The sequence below is a fragment of the Electrophorus electricus genome, chromosome 7 (genome assembly GCF_041902795.1).
Source record: "Electrophorus electricus isolate QZ-2024a chromosome 7, ASM4190279v1, whole genome shotgun sequence".
NCBI lineage: Eukaryota > Metazoa > Chordata > Actinopteri > Gymnotiformes > Gymnotidae > Electrophorus > Electrophorus electricus.
In genome coordinates this window covers 34,911,339-34,925,594 of record NC_137503.1, presented here as the reverse complement: position 1 = coordinate 34,925,594, position 14,256 = coordinate 34,911,339, and the positions used below count along the sequence as shown (strand labels likewise).

The 14,256-nt window shown below is 47.0% G+C and overlaps 2 protein-coding genes across 2 annotated transcripts in view; one reads left to right on the top strand and one right to left on the bottom strand.

Annotated features, from left to right (window-relative positions):
- The first annotated feature begins 807 nt into the window (after positions 1–807).
- On the top strand, positions 808–7,316 carry olfml2ba (olfactomedin-like 2Ba). The gene is made up of 8 exons (XM_027030633.3): positions 808–1,244; positions 1,526–1,789; positions 1,988–2,095; positions 2,195–2,362; positions 2,859–3,039; positions 3,302–4,690; positions 5,489–5,665; positions 5,782–7,316. The coding sequence occupies exons 1-8, from the start codon at positions 1,092–1,094 to the stop codon at positions 6,399–6,401; spliced, it is 3,060 nt and encodes a 1,019-aa protein (XP_026886434.2). The 5' UTR covers positions 808–1,091; the 3' UTR covers positions 6,402–7,316.
- Positions 7,317–7,668: 352 nt separating this feature from the next.
- The window catches only part of atf6 (activating transcription factor 6), a 47,007-nt gene continuing 40,419 nt past the window's right edge, over positions 7,669–14,256 (bottom strand). The window contains exons 15-16 of the mRNA XM_027030621.3: positions 12,790–12,874; positions 7,669–9,126 (exon numbers count right to left, since the gene is read on the bottom strand). Coding sequence (XP_026886422.2) covers positions 8,924–9,126; positions 12,790–12,874 — 288 coding nt within the window. The 3' untranslated portion in view covers positions 7,669–8,923. The remainder of the gene's footprint in view (positions 9,127–12,789; positions 12,875–14,256) is intronic.

The window sequence follows — 14,256 nt, the reverse complement described above, 5'->3', positions numbered from 1 at the left end:
CAGTTCCTTTGTTTTACTGACATTTAGGAGGAGATTATTTTCCTGGCACCAGTTTTCCAGGTGTTTAATCTCCTCCAGGTAGGCCCTCTCATCATTGTCGGAGATCAGGCCCATGACGACGGTGTCGTCAGCGAACTTGACAATGATGGTGGAGCTGGAAGTGGCCACGCAGTCGTAGGTGTGCAGTGAGTAGAGCAGGGGGCTTAGGACACAACCCTGAGGAGCTCCAGTGCTGAGGGTGAGGGTGGATGAGGCAGTTGCCCACCCGTACTGATTGTGGTCTGTCTGTTAGGAAGTTGGAGATCCAGTCGCACAGGGATGTATGCAGTCCTAGATCCTCCAACTTAGTAGTGAGTAGGGAGGGGATGATGGTGTTAAATGCTGAACTGTAGTCGACAAACAGCATTTTAACATAATTATCCCTCCCTTTGTCCAGGTGGGTCAGTCCTTTATAACCCTGTTACTTTTATCTGAAAATGACTAAATCTGATCTCTCAGATACTTTAGATAAGTCAGAAGTCGGCATTCTTTTATAAACATGCAATTACTTATTCATTTTGTTAGACAGTTGTTTTTTATTCGCTGATTTTTTAAGGTCTAAATCATTTAGTCAGTTGAAAAGTTAACATGACCTATCCAGCGTGTCCAGGGCTAAATGTTAATAGTTATCATCTGCAGTGCACGCGGGCAAGAAGGCTCAGTAGATGGCGTTAGAGCACCTTCATCATTGTGTGTGTGTGTGCGCGCGCGTCCGTGCGTGTCCCCGGTTGCCTCCCATCAATCTCTCTGTCTCTCTCTGTCTCCCCCTAACTCTCTCGTGTGTGTGTGTCCGGTTGCCTCCCACCAATCTCTCCAGCCTGCGTCATTGTCGCTGCGTTTGAATATTCCGCCTTTGTATCCAGACTGGTTGCCGATCTCGCGCACCTGCTCGTGCGTCATTTCTAGCTCTGGCTCAATGACTGGTATAGAAGCCTCGCGGAACGTCGACACACATCCAGCAGCGTCTGCGTTCTGATCTGCTTCCCAGTGTCTAAGCGCTCTGTCATTCACTCGCATGGTTTATCGAGGTTTATCCGACCTGTTGCTCCGTGATGGCCAAAGTGGGAATCTGGTGTGTTCTGCTACTGGCAGCTCTCGCGCACAGTTCGACTGCACCAAAGGCACGTGAAAGAGCTGTGGAGGAGACGAGTGAGCTGAACCACACGCTACTCGAAATGGAAAATCAAAATACCATATTAACTCGGGTAAGGCGATGTTTAATCCCTCATTTAATACTCCGGTAAGCGTTTTCGCGCGGCCCATTAAAGACACATTAATAGCCTGTTTCCATGAATTTTAATCGACTTTTCTAATTATTATGGCAAAATACATTAACCAAGATCCGTGTTTATACTTTTTCATATGATGTAGATTAGTTTAAGCAAGTTGTTGCATGTTTATTTATAATGTTGCAATATTCATCTTTGTAATATTGTGCACTCATTTCGCGCTGGTGGAAAATGCATCCGTCCTCTTCTCTTTGTAGCTGCTGGGTGATTATGACAAAGTGAAAACGCTTTCGGAAGGCGCTGACTGTGGCTGTAAATGTGTTGTCAGACCCCTGAGCAGGAGCGCCTGCCGGCGGATCGAAGCGGGACGCGCCACGCTCGCAGACTTCTATACCGTGGAGACCGTGACTTCAGGCCCGCGCTGCAAATGCGTGTGCCTCGCGCCGCCGTCCGCTCTGAACCCCTGCGAGGGAGATTTCAGACTAAAAAGGCTGCAGGAGGCCGGGAAGGAAAACATCAAGGTCAGACAGGGCCAGGTTCGCGCATGCGTCGGACGGCAAAAATTAGGGCGTGCCTATAAGAATAGTTTTAGACGTTTCTCCTCTTATCATTCAAATGGCTAAATAAGCCGCCTGAAAAATAATGGCGTTGGATTGCCAAGCTTTGTCCTTGAGTAAAGGCCGAGCCGCGCCGTGACGGAATGTACTTGCTCCTTACAGCTCTCCACAATAATAGAGTTGCTAGAGGGGGCTTTTTACGGCATGGACCTGCTGAAGCTGCATTCACTCACTACTAAGCTTCTCCAGCGCGTGGAGAACATCGAGAGGGTGAGTGAGCTCGTGCAGTTTTATTCCTACTGTAAAAATCTGAAAGGTCTACTTATGTACAGTAGGAGAGTTCACATACTTCTGCACTCCACCCTTCAGGCTGTGTCTCAGAACCAGACCGCAGAGAAGGAGGCTGAAGCAGAGAGTACGAACCCAAAACCAGAAATAAGGGCAAAGCCAATCTCCTCCAGACCTCCATCAGGACAGGAGAAGAGGAAGACTCCGCATGAGAGGAGCAGCGAGGCTGCAGCCTATCGGAACACAGAGGTGGGCAGAACCTTACAACTACAGCCAATGAAATTACGCACCGCTCAGAGGCACAAAGTAGTGTGTTCTCCTCAGCCTGCACCGCAGTGAGAAAACACGCCAACGTTATTCTAGACAATAAACCGAAATGATCGTCTGGTAGCTTTTGTTTCTTTAGTTTTCAGCGAGGAGAGATGCACAGTGAAATGATGTATGCATCACAGACAAGCATTTAAAGCTTTCATTAATTAACACCAAAACCGGATGTGAAAGTGAATTGTCTCCTGGTAGGTAGAATGGGGCAGTGGAGTCTCAGTGGTTAAAGTACTCAACTAGTAATCAGAAGGTTGCCAGTTCAAGTCCCACCACTGCCAGGTTGCCACTGTTGGGTCCCAGAGCAAGACCCTTAACCCTCAATTAGTCAAGTTGTGTTCAGCCATAATTGTAAGTCGCTTTGGATAAAAACATCAGTTAAATGGCATAAATGTTAACTAGGTGTGATATGTGATTTGGACAGAGTGAGTATGAGGAGAGGGTTATGGATGTGTGGAAGAGCAGCGGTCCAGATCAAGAAAATGCCGTGGAAGACTTGCAAGAAAAAGAGCGCCAAGGAAGGAAGCAGCATCCGAAGATCGTTGTTAGGGGGGTCACATACTACAAAGCCCAGCCAGAGGACCACCCAGAAACAGAGGACAACAGTAGGTTGGACATACATGTGCACATGGGTAACCAAGCACAGATTCCACATCAAGACAAGGTGGCTTTTTCAGAACCATGCAAGAGTGAATGATTTCCATGAGGTTCTAGAGAACATGGCATTATGGGTCTGCTCTCCATTGTCACCCTGGTACCCATAATGAAGATGCCTGCACTTAGGCATCAAATAAATACATCTTAAAAGAGAGAGAGAGAGAGAAAGGCCTCTGCAATAGTGAGCTGTTGTTTGGTTCCTTCCTGCAGTGACGGAAGATGACGGCCAGAGTGGTGACGGTGCTGAAGATCTCCTGACTGAAGATCAGCTTCTTCTGCCCAGCGCTCCAGCCTTCAGGCCCGTCATCAAAGCATGGTCCGTCCCAGCCCAGCCCAGAACTCCTGCTCTGGAGAGCAAGTACACGTCTCAGATAGAAGAATCCGACACTCCTCTGCCTGTCAGGATGAAACTGCTCGGTGAGCCAGCGCACGCAGTGGCCAAAACCACCGAGCTCGGAGATGTGGCGTCCCCTGCTGGCACAGAGACTGTCAGAACCGGGAGGCCAGTGGCGGAAACCACACCTCAGAACCTCACAAGGATGGAGGGAGAACTACAGGAGCTCAAGAACGAACCTGTTAAAACACAGAATGTTTTGGCCACGTTATCAATCCTGAGTCACAAAAAGATGGAGTCAGCTTCACGTGTTCCTGATAAGACCGCAAATTCAAAACCAACAGCAGCAGTGGATACCGTGAATTCTTCGCCTGAGCAGAACCTCCGCATGGGTACACCCGCCTCCAATAAGGATGTGGTCCAAGACACCAGGAGAGCCACAGAAAAGACAGAAGTAACTGCGTTCTCATCCCCTCAGAGCCAAGCTGCTACCAGCACCAAAATGGCTTCCACCACAGACGCAGCTACGGGAAGCAGTTTGGCTGCCACTGTTGGCACAAGAGCTACTGCCCCCCAGTTGGAGTCGACCGCGACAGCTGCCACTCTGATTGCACCAGGTGTAACTAAGAACGAGGGCATTTCCAACACGGCACCACCCCTAATTACCCCCACACTGATGACCACTGCTACTATGGCAACCACTACAGCTACCAGCACCATTACCACCGCTACCATGGCAACCACTACAGATACCAGCACCACTACCACCGCTACCATGGCAACCACTACAGATACCAGCACCACTGCCACCACTACCACAGGAACCACTACAGATACCAGCACCGCAACCACAGCTACCATGGCAACCACTACCACCGCTACGATGGCAACCACTACAGATACCAGCACTACTGCCACCGCTACCAGGGCAACCACTACAGATACCAGCACTGCAACCACAGCTACCACGGCAACCACTACAGGTACCAGCACCACTACCACCGCTACCATGGCAACCACTACAGATACCAGCACCACTGCCACTGCTACCACGGCAACCACTACAGATGCCAGCACCGCAACCACAGCTACCACGGCAACCACTACAGGTACCAGCACCAGCACCACTACCACCAGCAAACCTGGCATTCGCAAGTATAGAATAAGCTGGGATGAAGAAGACTTGGTGGAGGAGACGGAGGTGGAGCCGAGCATCATTAAAGCAGTGGTGGAGGAGAAGCTCAACAGAAAGTCTCAGCTGCCAGGTAAACTATAGCAGTGATGTTTAACAATCCCTCACTGGTGTTGTTGGTGTTGTAGGTGTCTCCCAGTGTAGGGCAGGACTTCCACAAGGACAGAATGTCACCACTTATTTTGGAGTATTTCTGTGTGGTGGTTTTGGAATATTGCTGCATTTTTCTGTCCCATCTTCCTATCAGTACTTCGTCTCCTTACTAGCAAATCAGTACACAGACAATATTGTGTGACATTCTTTGCAGTCGATAATCACCACTAAACTCACTCACAATCTGGCATTTTAGCCACTTTCCTTTAACACGCTCTTTGACGTTTCTGCAGCCATTTTGATGTGACGGTTCTGTTGAAGTTTCTGCTTTTCATAACGGAAAACTTTCCAACTGCTTGATTGCACATACCATGTCTGGAGTTGTTTTCTCAAGACCGTCTGTAGGTATTTATGCAGTCATTGTACTAATATGATGAGTAACACAGCACTTCCTGGGGACGAAGATTATACAGAGAGATGTTAGTCCTCCATAAGTCAGACGTCTGCAGGATCTTCTCAGATTGCTTTAATCAGGTTCATCTACTTTTTTAAAATCTGAAAGTCAGATGGTTTAGTTGCTTCTCTCTCAAGCTGTTGTTTATCCCAGTGATTATTAAAATGGAAAATGATGGTAAAGTTAGAAAAGGTTATGTTGCCAAACTGGTCCACACTGAATTTAATGCCTTTTTTATATCAGCAATAAACCCTTAGAGTCAAGATTAAAATGCATCATTGTTAATCTGGCATGTGCAGGGTTAACAGTAGATTTTGCCTGCAGGAGAGTGCAAAGACACACTGGCCACAGTCTCAGAGCCCGTCACACACAACACATATGGGCGTAATGAGGGAGCCTGGATGAAAGACCCACTGGCTCCTGACGACAAGATCTATGTCACTAACTATTACTACGGCAACAACCTGCAGGAATTCCAAAACATGGGTGTCTTCAAACAAGGTATGAACAACCCTTAATGTTCTGTACTGATACATTATTATTATTATTATTATTATTATTAGTTGTATATAGATGCATGTTTCTGTGAGCTCACCTGATGTGTCCCTTTACTCCAGGTCGTGTCACTAACTCATACAAGCTGCCTTACAACTGGATCGGCACTGGTCACGTGATCTACGACGGTGCTTTCTTCTACAACCGCGCCTTCTCCCGTGACATCATCAAATACGATTTGCGTTTGCGCTACGTGGCAGCCTGGACCATGCTGCACGATGCCGTGTTCGAGAGCGACGAGGCATCGTCATGGAGATGGAGGGGTCACTCCGACATGGACCTGGCTGTGGACGAGAGCGGACTCTGGGTCATCTATCCGGCACTGGATGATGAAGGATTCCTGCAGGAAGTGATCGTGCTGAGCAGGCTGAACCCGGTCGACCTGAGCACGCAGCGCGAGACCACGTGGAGGACGGGACTCCGTCGCGATCGCTATGGCAACTGCTTCATCGTGTGTGGTGTTCTCTACGCCACAGAATACTACAACCAGCAGGAGAACAACCTGAGCTACGCCTTCGACACCCACACCAACACCCAGATGGTCCCTCGCATGCCCTTCAGTAACAACTACACCTACATCACCCAGATCGACTACAACCCCAAGGAGCGGGTTCTGTATGCCTGGGACAACGGCCACCAGGTCACTTACAACATCGTCTTTGCCTACGTAGACTCTCTTTAAACAGGGAATGTAGATACGAAGATGGTGATCTTTGGGGAAAATCCAGATTATACAGTGAAGTGTGGATTGTAGAGCAGTCTATCCTGTGGTACGTTAACTCTCATATAGCGCATTGCATTGTTTTGCCCTGTTATTGAATACTGGGGTGATGTTTGAACCTTAAAACATTACCTCGTTTTTCCAGTTCAGCATTTTTTAGGAAAAAGGCAAATATTATTTCAATGCTTTAACAAACAAAGCATTTGTTTATTGGACCAGTTCAGCCAAATAAATGTTTTTGCCATTTTCTTTTTCGTCTCTTTGGCCGGTGTTGCCTACTGCCCACGTTTAACTGGATGCAAACTGCATGGCAGAATGGTCACACAACTTTAAGAACATTTTGTCATGGCACTTGAAGATGCATTCAGATAAAAATGTCCGGAGAAAGACATTTGTGTATTTTTACAAAATCAGAGATTTTAAGAGTAGAAAGTGGAAGAACACAGTTTTTGTGTTCAGACTGTTCTTACATTTACACTAAATTAGTTATTAATTTAGTCTTTGGAGGTATGTTGTAATGCATGCATTTGCACTATGGAACGTCCTTAATGCTCATGGTAGCCCCGGGGCTGGCAGAACTCTGTTTTGTACCCTGTGATTTTAGGAAAGCATTGTGTATATACTGTAATATTGCTTTAATCTTAAATATGGTATTGATGAATGTAAACTTCATAGATGATCTTGATGACATCCTAGAAACCCTTTTTTAAGGAACTAATTGTTTATTATAATCCAGAAATATTTCAAACATGTATTCAGGCTTCACTAATGCACATGGCACAGCAGTGTTAACACTCAGTATTTTTATAAGGTACTTGATTGCTTTTTTAACTTTTGGTAGACTGGGAAACAGACTGCAATAAAATATCAGAATTACCTATTTGTTGTTTTTTCCTTTATACTACATTAAAATATATATTGCCATTTTCTCACAGCCTGTTCAATCACCCATGAGGGCAACTTACACAACTAGGGAAAAGTGAGTGGGTTGGTTTAATGTACACTAGAGAAAAGTGAGTGGGTTGGTTAAAACAATAAATACATGTTAAAAAAAAAAACAAGCCTTCTGCAGGACTATAATCCAACATTTCTAGTACAAGCAAAAGTGCCTGCGTCTCAGATTGCAAGTTCTTGCTGTAACAAAAGAAACCACAGAGAAGGTTGTATAGGATCAGTCATCTTCACTTAAGAGGACAAACAGCCCAAAATAAACACTACACACAACACACAGAGTCCAGTGTTTATTTCTTTTGCAGTGGTAAATTCTTTTCAAGTGATAAAATATAAACAAAAGCATTAAAAATGAGACGACAAAACCCGAAAAAAAAAAAAAAGTTGTACTCACTGTGGTCTGAGTAATCATTTTTAAACAAATCATGTTTAGCCACTACCAGTTCTGACTCTGGATTCTGAGATTCATCTGTACTGGACTTCTTACTCATGTTTTAAGTTTAAAACGCACCTTCACCTCCTTCACTTGTTACATCCCAACAGCTAAGAACGCGGTCATGTCCTTAAGGTGGGACGGCCTGCAGTTGCACCTTTAACTGGTGAGTAATGGCTGTGGTAACATTACATTAGGGGGTTGAGGGAGTGACTGGGACTAAGAGTATATTCAAGACACCAGACTGGAAAGAACATAGAACTAAAACAAGTCTAGACTTTGGCTATAATGCCCTTACTGAAGAAAAAACACACACACCACATATTTCTTAACTTTCTTAACCAGTGTGAAACAAAATATGAATTAAAGTACAAATGTATTAAGTGAACTTTAATACAAGTGCAATACACCAGCACAGAAATTCTCACAATTCTCGCAGGGATAATAGAGAGGCATCGTTAAACTCAACACCCTAAAGGACGCTCGTCCAAAAATCCCCTCCAGGAACTCTCAAAGGCTTCTGTATTTTATGTCTCATACCCCCCCCCCCCCCCCACTAAACATAAAAAGGTTAGTAAGTATAAAATATTTTTCTTACTTTTAAACAATGACAATGTCTAGTAACTGTTCGCCAGACACTTACAAAATTAAAGAAAATTTATCAAAGATGAGCTTGTATGACTGCCAAGTCATAAATGCAGTAATAAAACTTCATAAATATTCATTCAAAAACTTCATTCAAAAACTCATCGCATGCAGAATGCAAACAGCTCCACAATACCCAACGTAAAGTCAACACACACCCCACCACAATGCATTTCCACCTGTGTGGTCCTAATGTGAACTGTACCCTGCTTCCTGAGATTAGGCACGCCTAAAAGCCAAGTCTCTATGGTACACAAATCACTTACGTGAGACTGGAATAAGCACTTAATACGGGAGGGGTGATGTGAGGCTGATAGAGGTCACTGGGACAAATCAAAGTTTCTTTGTCAGAACTTCACTATAAATGTGTTTAAAAAGGCAGAAGGAAGGAAATCGAAATGTGATAGAAAGGAGGAGGCTGGTCGCGGGCCGAGGCCTCTGCAGACTGCTGGACTCAAGCCGAGCCCACCAAGACTCCCACGGGGCCCGTAGGCCGGGAGCTGTTCGGGCCCGGGTGGTAGAGCGAGTCCGTGCGCGTGTCATTCGCCCTCAGGACTGGTGGTACACTGGTGGACTTGATGTGTAAGATCCTGGTGTCCATGACCTCACAGTCAATTTGCATCATGACCTCAAACTCTTTGTCCTTTATCACACTGTCTGTAATGACAAAGAAAGGTGGTGTTTTCAACAGGACAACACACAAAAACAAAGAATGAACTGTATGTCTCACTAGAATGAGTCTAGCCCTGAACTCTGCTTACAGCAGTGCACACACTCATTTCAGGCCTGGAGACACACCTGGCCCGCTGTGCTGCAGCTGGGACTGTACGTCAGTACGGTTTGCTTCACCAGGTTCAGTACTCACCTGTAATGCCCTATGTGACGGTTAAACTGGGTGGCACCACGTCGTACCTGCATCGGCACACCCCGCAGACAAGGGGTGTGGAGTGAGCAGTGGCGCATTAACGTTAACGGGCCGCTCTGTACATGGTCGTTGAGACAGGCCGAAAGGGGAGCAGGGAACTGAGACAACTTAAGTCAACATAGACTACGTACAGGTACAGGTATAGCACAGGTGCCCATCAAATCTGTGTTCATATTCCCTGAAAGTTCTGACTATTCAGCTTCCAGAGTCACAGCAGGACGGAGTCCATTTTGCAGGTAGTCAAGAGTTAAGTAGCGTTTCAGGATGACGAGCTCGGCCAAGGTGATTCACTCTCTGGCCCTCATCTACCCAAACTTCCCACAAACAGATGAGTCATGCCAGTGATCCTCCACACACTAAGCAAAGGACCTGGAGGACACAAACCATCTAGCAGGGCGGCAGTCAGGCCGAAACGCCACCATACACATGCACGGGGAAACCACGACACTCATCATAACACGAACTCTGAGAGCACCATCAGACATTGTAGGAAAAGTGATTCTTTGTCAGAAAACTAAGAACACAGGGGTTAACATGAGGGGGTTTGTTTGGGTAGAAAACCACTGCATAAGCTGGATTTGTGCTCATAGAAAAATCACTACAACGTTACATGTCATGTCAATGTTACACGTCACGACAATGTTACATGTCACTACAATGCAGACATGGTAATGAATGGACCGGTGAGACCATGCGCAGCTGTTGTGTATCTAACCCTGGAAGTATCGGATAACGTCCTCCACATATAATCAGGGCCATGAAGCAGCTGTTCACATTCTACCCTCTGAGTTCACGTGTTAGTACAAAACCTTAAACTGACACCACATCCAAAATCATCCTCCTATCTGTGAGAAATCAGCACAGATAAAGAGCCTTTTCGGGACACACTGCTAAAGGGTTTGATATCATTCACCAACATGCACACGCACGCTCAACAACATGCACACTAACACCCTCACCAACATGCGCACACACACACGCGCACACGCACACACGCACACGCACACACACGCACACGCGCACACACGCACACGCACACGCACACACACGCACACACTACCCTCAAGCAGTGCCAGCAGTGGTTTGTACTGGTCTGTAAATCTACCAGGCAGACAGAGGTCATGTCCCCATCGCACGCCCCAGCCTTCTGTTTACACTCCGTACAGAGGGGTCACCTGTAGTAGCTTCACTCAGCAGGCTACGTCACAGCAACACAAGGGCCTGAGTGTCTCACACACACACACACGCCTGTGTTTGTGATGAGCCAGGCTGCAGCCCCTCCGTGAGCCCCGTGTGCTGAGCCTCTCTGACTCACGGCCTGCACAGCTGCTGCCACAGGTGGATGCAGACTGAGGGAGGCGTGGCCCAGACAGAGGGCCACACCTAGAGCATATGGGACTCCAATGGAGACAGAGCACTACTGGTGACGTCTTAGGACCTGCCTGCACACCGACACAACCATCCCCCACCCTCATCCACATTCATCGTTTATCATGATACTGACCCAGAAATCTTCATAGCAATCAGTTTGAACAGAGCAGCCCAGATTTGTGTGGCGTGCCCTCATGCAGTCAGGCAGACGTGACCTCAATGCCCCAGCCTTACGGGAAGATGCGCAGTGAAGACCAACTAAGGAAATATCTGTAAGGGCTTCTGCAGGAACCGGCAGTTCAGTCGGAGCAGCAGGTGTGACGGGACTGACTGACGCCGAGAATGACAATTAGTATATAAAAAAAAAACAAAAAAACAACAAAAAACCCACCTCATCATTAAACTAAAGGTGATGTCAGAAGAAACTGCATGAAGACAGCGGCATGCCGGCGACCTCGCTTCCCCTCTTTACTGACAGAACCACCATGGTATGTGGCGCGCAAGTGAAAACTCCCACTCTGTAGACAGCCTTGCTTAAGTAGAACTCCCCAGGGCTCTTCCCAGATCTGGGACCATCTTTCCAACAGGAAGACCATGGACTAACCAAGCAAGGAGAGTCTCTTCCCTGTCCTCACATGGCTCGCAGGACAGTGCAGGGACACCTGATGTCAAACCTCGCTCTCAGATGTTAAGAAGACAGCGTTCAGGGGACTAGCTGCTATTAGGCCAAGCATATGAAAGCCATTTATAATCCAGAGAGGCTGAATGCAGGCAGGAAGCAGACCTCAGCATCGGGAGGAGAGATGGGACTGATATCACTTCCTGAAGGAACCCATTGTTTGGGTTCAGTATCATGTGGTCAGGGCAGTGAGGGCTCGACTGTTTGCCAAGCATCACCAGTTTACCAGCAGAGCCCTGCATTCCTCCGGGACTGCTCCGGACTGGGAGGGAGGAGGAATGACCTCTGCTTTCATCCGTCTTTCCTTTCAAAAGAATCAAAGGGCCCAGAGGGACAGGCTGTCCACCTGGCTCTGGTTCCATCTGATAAAGAGAGACCAGACCGGACCGTACCGGGAGACAAGAGAGGGAGCAGGAACCCATCCAGAGATAAGAGTGAGCACACTCAGGCATATAATGAACAATACATAAACATTTTTAAAAGGGCTACTATTTTTAAGTGGAATATTTGCGATGTCATCCCTCAAGCAGTTTACTCTTCCACACCATTTTCCTGACTGATCCACCACAGAACGTCTCATCACAGACGTCACTAACTCCACCTGATCAAAAGGCGATTTCTGATAAGAAATGCAACGTTTGGTCCACAGGGCCATAGAAAGACCCCCGTACAAGAGCACAGGAGGTAAATGAACGCCAAAGACACCGTAAGGCAGGAACTCCCTGACTGACGTCTACAAGCAGCTCATGTAGAATATCTGTTCATATATTTGTTGACATTTGTGCATGTACATGTTAACCCTTTCAGACACAGAAAGCCACTGCCCCAGCCTTTCATCACGTGCTGAGGGAGCTCATGGACACACCCTCAGAAAGACTGTCATGACTTTGTACACTTCTAACTGTAATCAACATGGTGACAACCCAACAGTCATAGATCTAATGGATTTATTATAACGCTTTGATGAATGAACAAGATTTATTTCTCAAAACAGCAACTTGGCTAAAAAGGTAGTGACTCATAAGTAAATGATGCACAAGTTGATTAAGATAACCGCACCCCGACCCCCCCACTGGTGGAGTAGAGAAGTCGTCAGGGCACACAAGTGATCCAAACAGAGACAGCATGTGTCCACCTCATTGCTTCAGTCTAATCTACATGGCTCAGGACCCGGTCAGGGGCGTCTGTCCAGGAGGCCCAGACCCAAACCTAACCGTCCTCTCTCCAAAAGTAAAACACCGCTTTTTCATTCTGCAGTAAACATGTCTGTTGTCTTGAAAGCGTCTGGCCAAGATAAAGGGGAAGTGAGGTCAGATACACAGCTAACGCGGGACAAACGTCTCACCATTGATGTTCACTGCTGGCAGGACCAGGGACATCTTGGGCCTGCTTCCTTTGTTGTGGTTGGTGGCAGGCAGCAGAAGGTGGTCCTGGAGGAGAAAGAGAAGGGGACGAGGTTACCGAGGAAGACTCTCAAACCCCCAGGAGCGCTCCATTGTCCGACAGTTACAGGAAATGAAAGTTTAAGAGTTTCATCTTTTAGAAAGTTGCATTCAGTGAAACCTAAATATTGAAACAAACAGTGATGAAAACAGTGATGAAACAGTGACACATTTGAACGGGAAGCACTGGCACTGCTACAAGTGCTCATACATCAATGAGTGAAGACCATGGAGCGCAGCTGGAAGTCTGATAGCATTCAGATATCCACCAGCTGGATACCAAGATTCCTCACCCACACACCGGATGGACTAGGCACTACTTCACACACACACACACACACACACACACACCTCCCTGTGGGGAGCTGAATGTACTTCTCCAAAAACACAGTGAATAATGGAAACCAAGGCGGTGCCTGATGTATGTGAGGGAACTGGTTAACTCCTGGAAGGCAACATCCAGCACCTCAGAGACCAACTCACAGACCTGCACAGAACTCCACACGCAAGACTTCACCTGTGTGGAGATCAGATATCTTTAACCACAGCTACCAGCACAGTGTCTCGCACAGGTGAAGAGACACAAAGATGAATCTGGAGGCAGTTAGTGTGATGCAAATCAGGGGACATATGAGGTTTTGGTTATAGTGACCAGTAGTTTCTTAAGGTATACTGGGATGTATACTGGGACTCAGTATACTGCACCACAGGAAGTTCTTCACACCCTTCCCACCAGTCAAATCCTCTAACCATACACACAGGAAGAGTAGACAGCTGGCCAAATGCACAGCACACACTCTTCCTCCCACTAAGCCCCTCAACCCTGATGTTCAGAACAGACAACAGCCCAGTACTCAAGACGGTAAACGTGGGGGAGCGCAGGCATCTACGGGGACCTGGTGACGGGGCAGGCATCTCTCTACTTGCTGCTGTAGTGCAGGCAGAGACCTGGAACATGTCTAAACCTCAGTGGACAAAGTCCAGGTTTTCCGAGATCTGCTGCTTCCATCATATAGAAATATAGGACAGAGAGAAAGAGAAAGAGAGACAGGCACAGAGACAGAGAGAGACACGTGGAGATCTAAGCTGTCTTGTTGGGGGGTCAGGCGGCTCCATCTGCAGTGCTCTTGGCGTGGCCAGCAGTTGATAGTCTCATAGCGCCGACAGGCTTCGGGGAACTGTGAGCATCGATGAAGCCATCACCTTACGTAAGCAACAGGGGAAGGGAAAAATCTATGATACGTGCTGGAAACAGAGGAGTCAAAACTCAGGGTGACTTGGGAGATTAAAAAGAAAAAAAATAAACACTCAGAAGAGATTTAAAATAAAATCCAGCATGAGACGCAGCACTCCAGCAGGAATGAAATCTT

What these genes read in the sequence shown, in the direction of transcription:
- olfml2ba (XM_027030633.3), top strand. Translation starts at nt 1,092, where the DNA reads ATGGCCAAAGTGGGAATCTGGTGTGTTCTGCTACTGGCAGCTCTCGCG. An exon ending in AAAATACCATATTAACTCGG is followed by an intron (nt 1,245 to 1,525) that starts GTAAGGCGATGT and finishes TTCTCTTTGTAG; the next exon opens with CTGCTGGGTGATTATGACAA. An exon ending in CAGAAAGTCTCAGCTGCCAG is followed by an intron (nt 4,691 to 5,488) that starts GTAAACTATAGC and finishes TTTTGCCTGCAG; the next exon opens with GAGAGTGCAAAGACACACTG.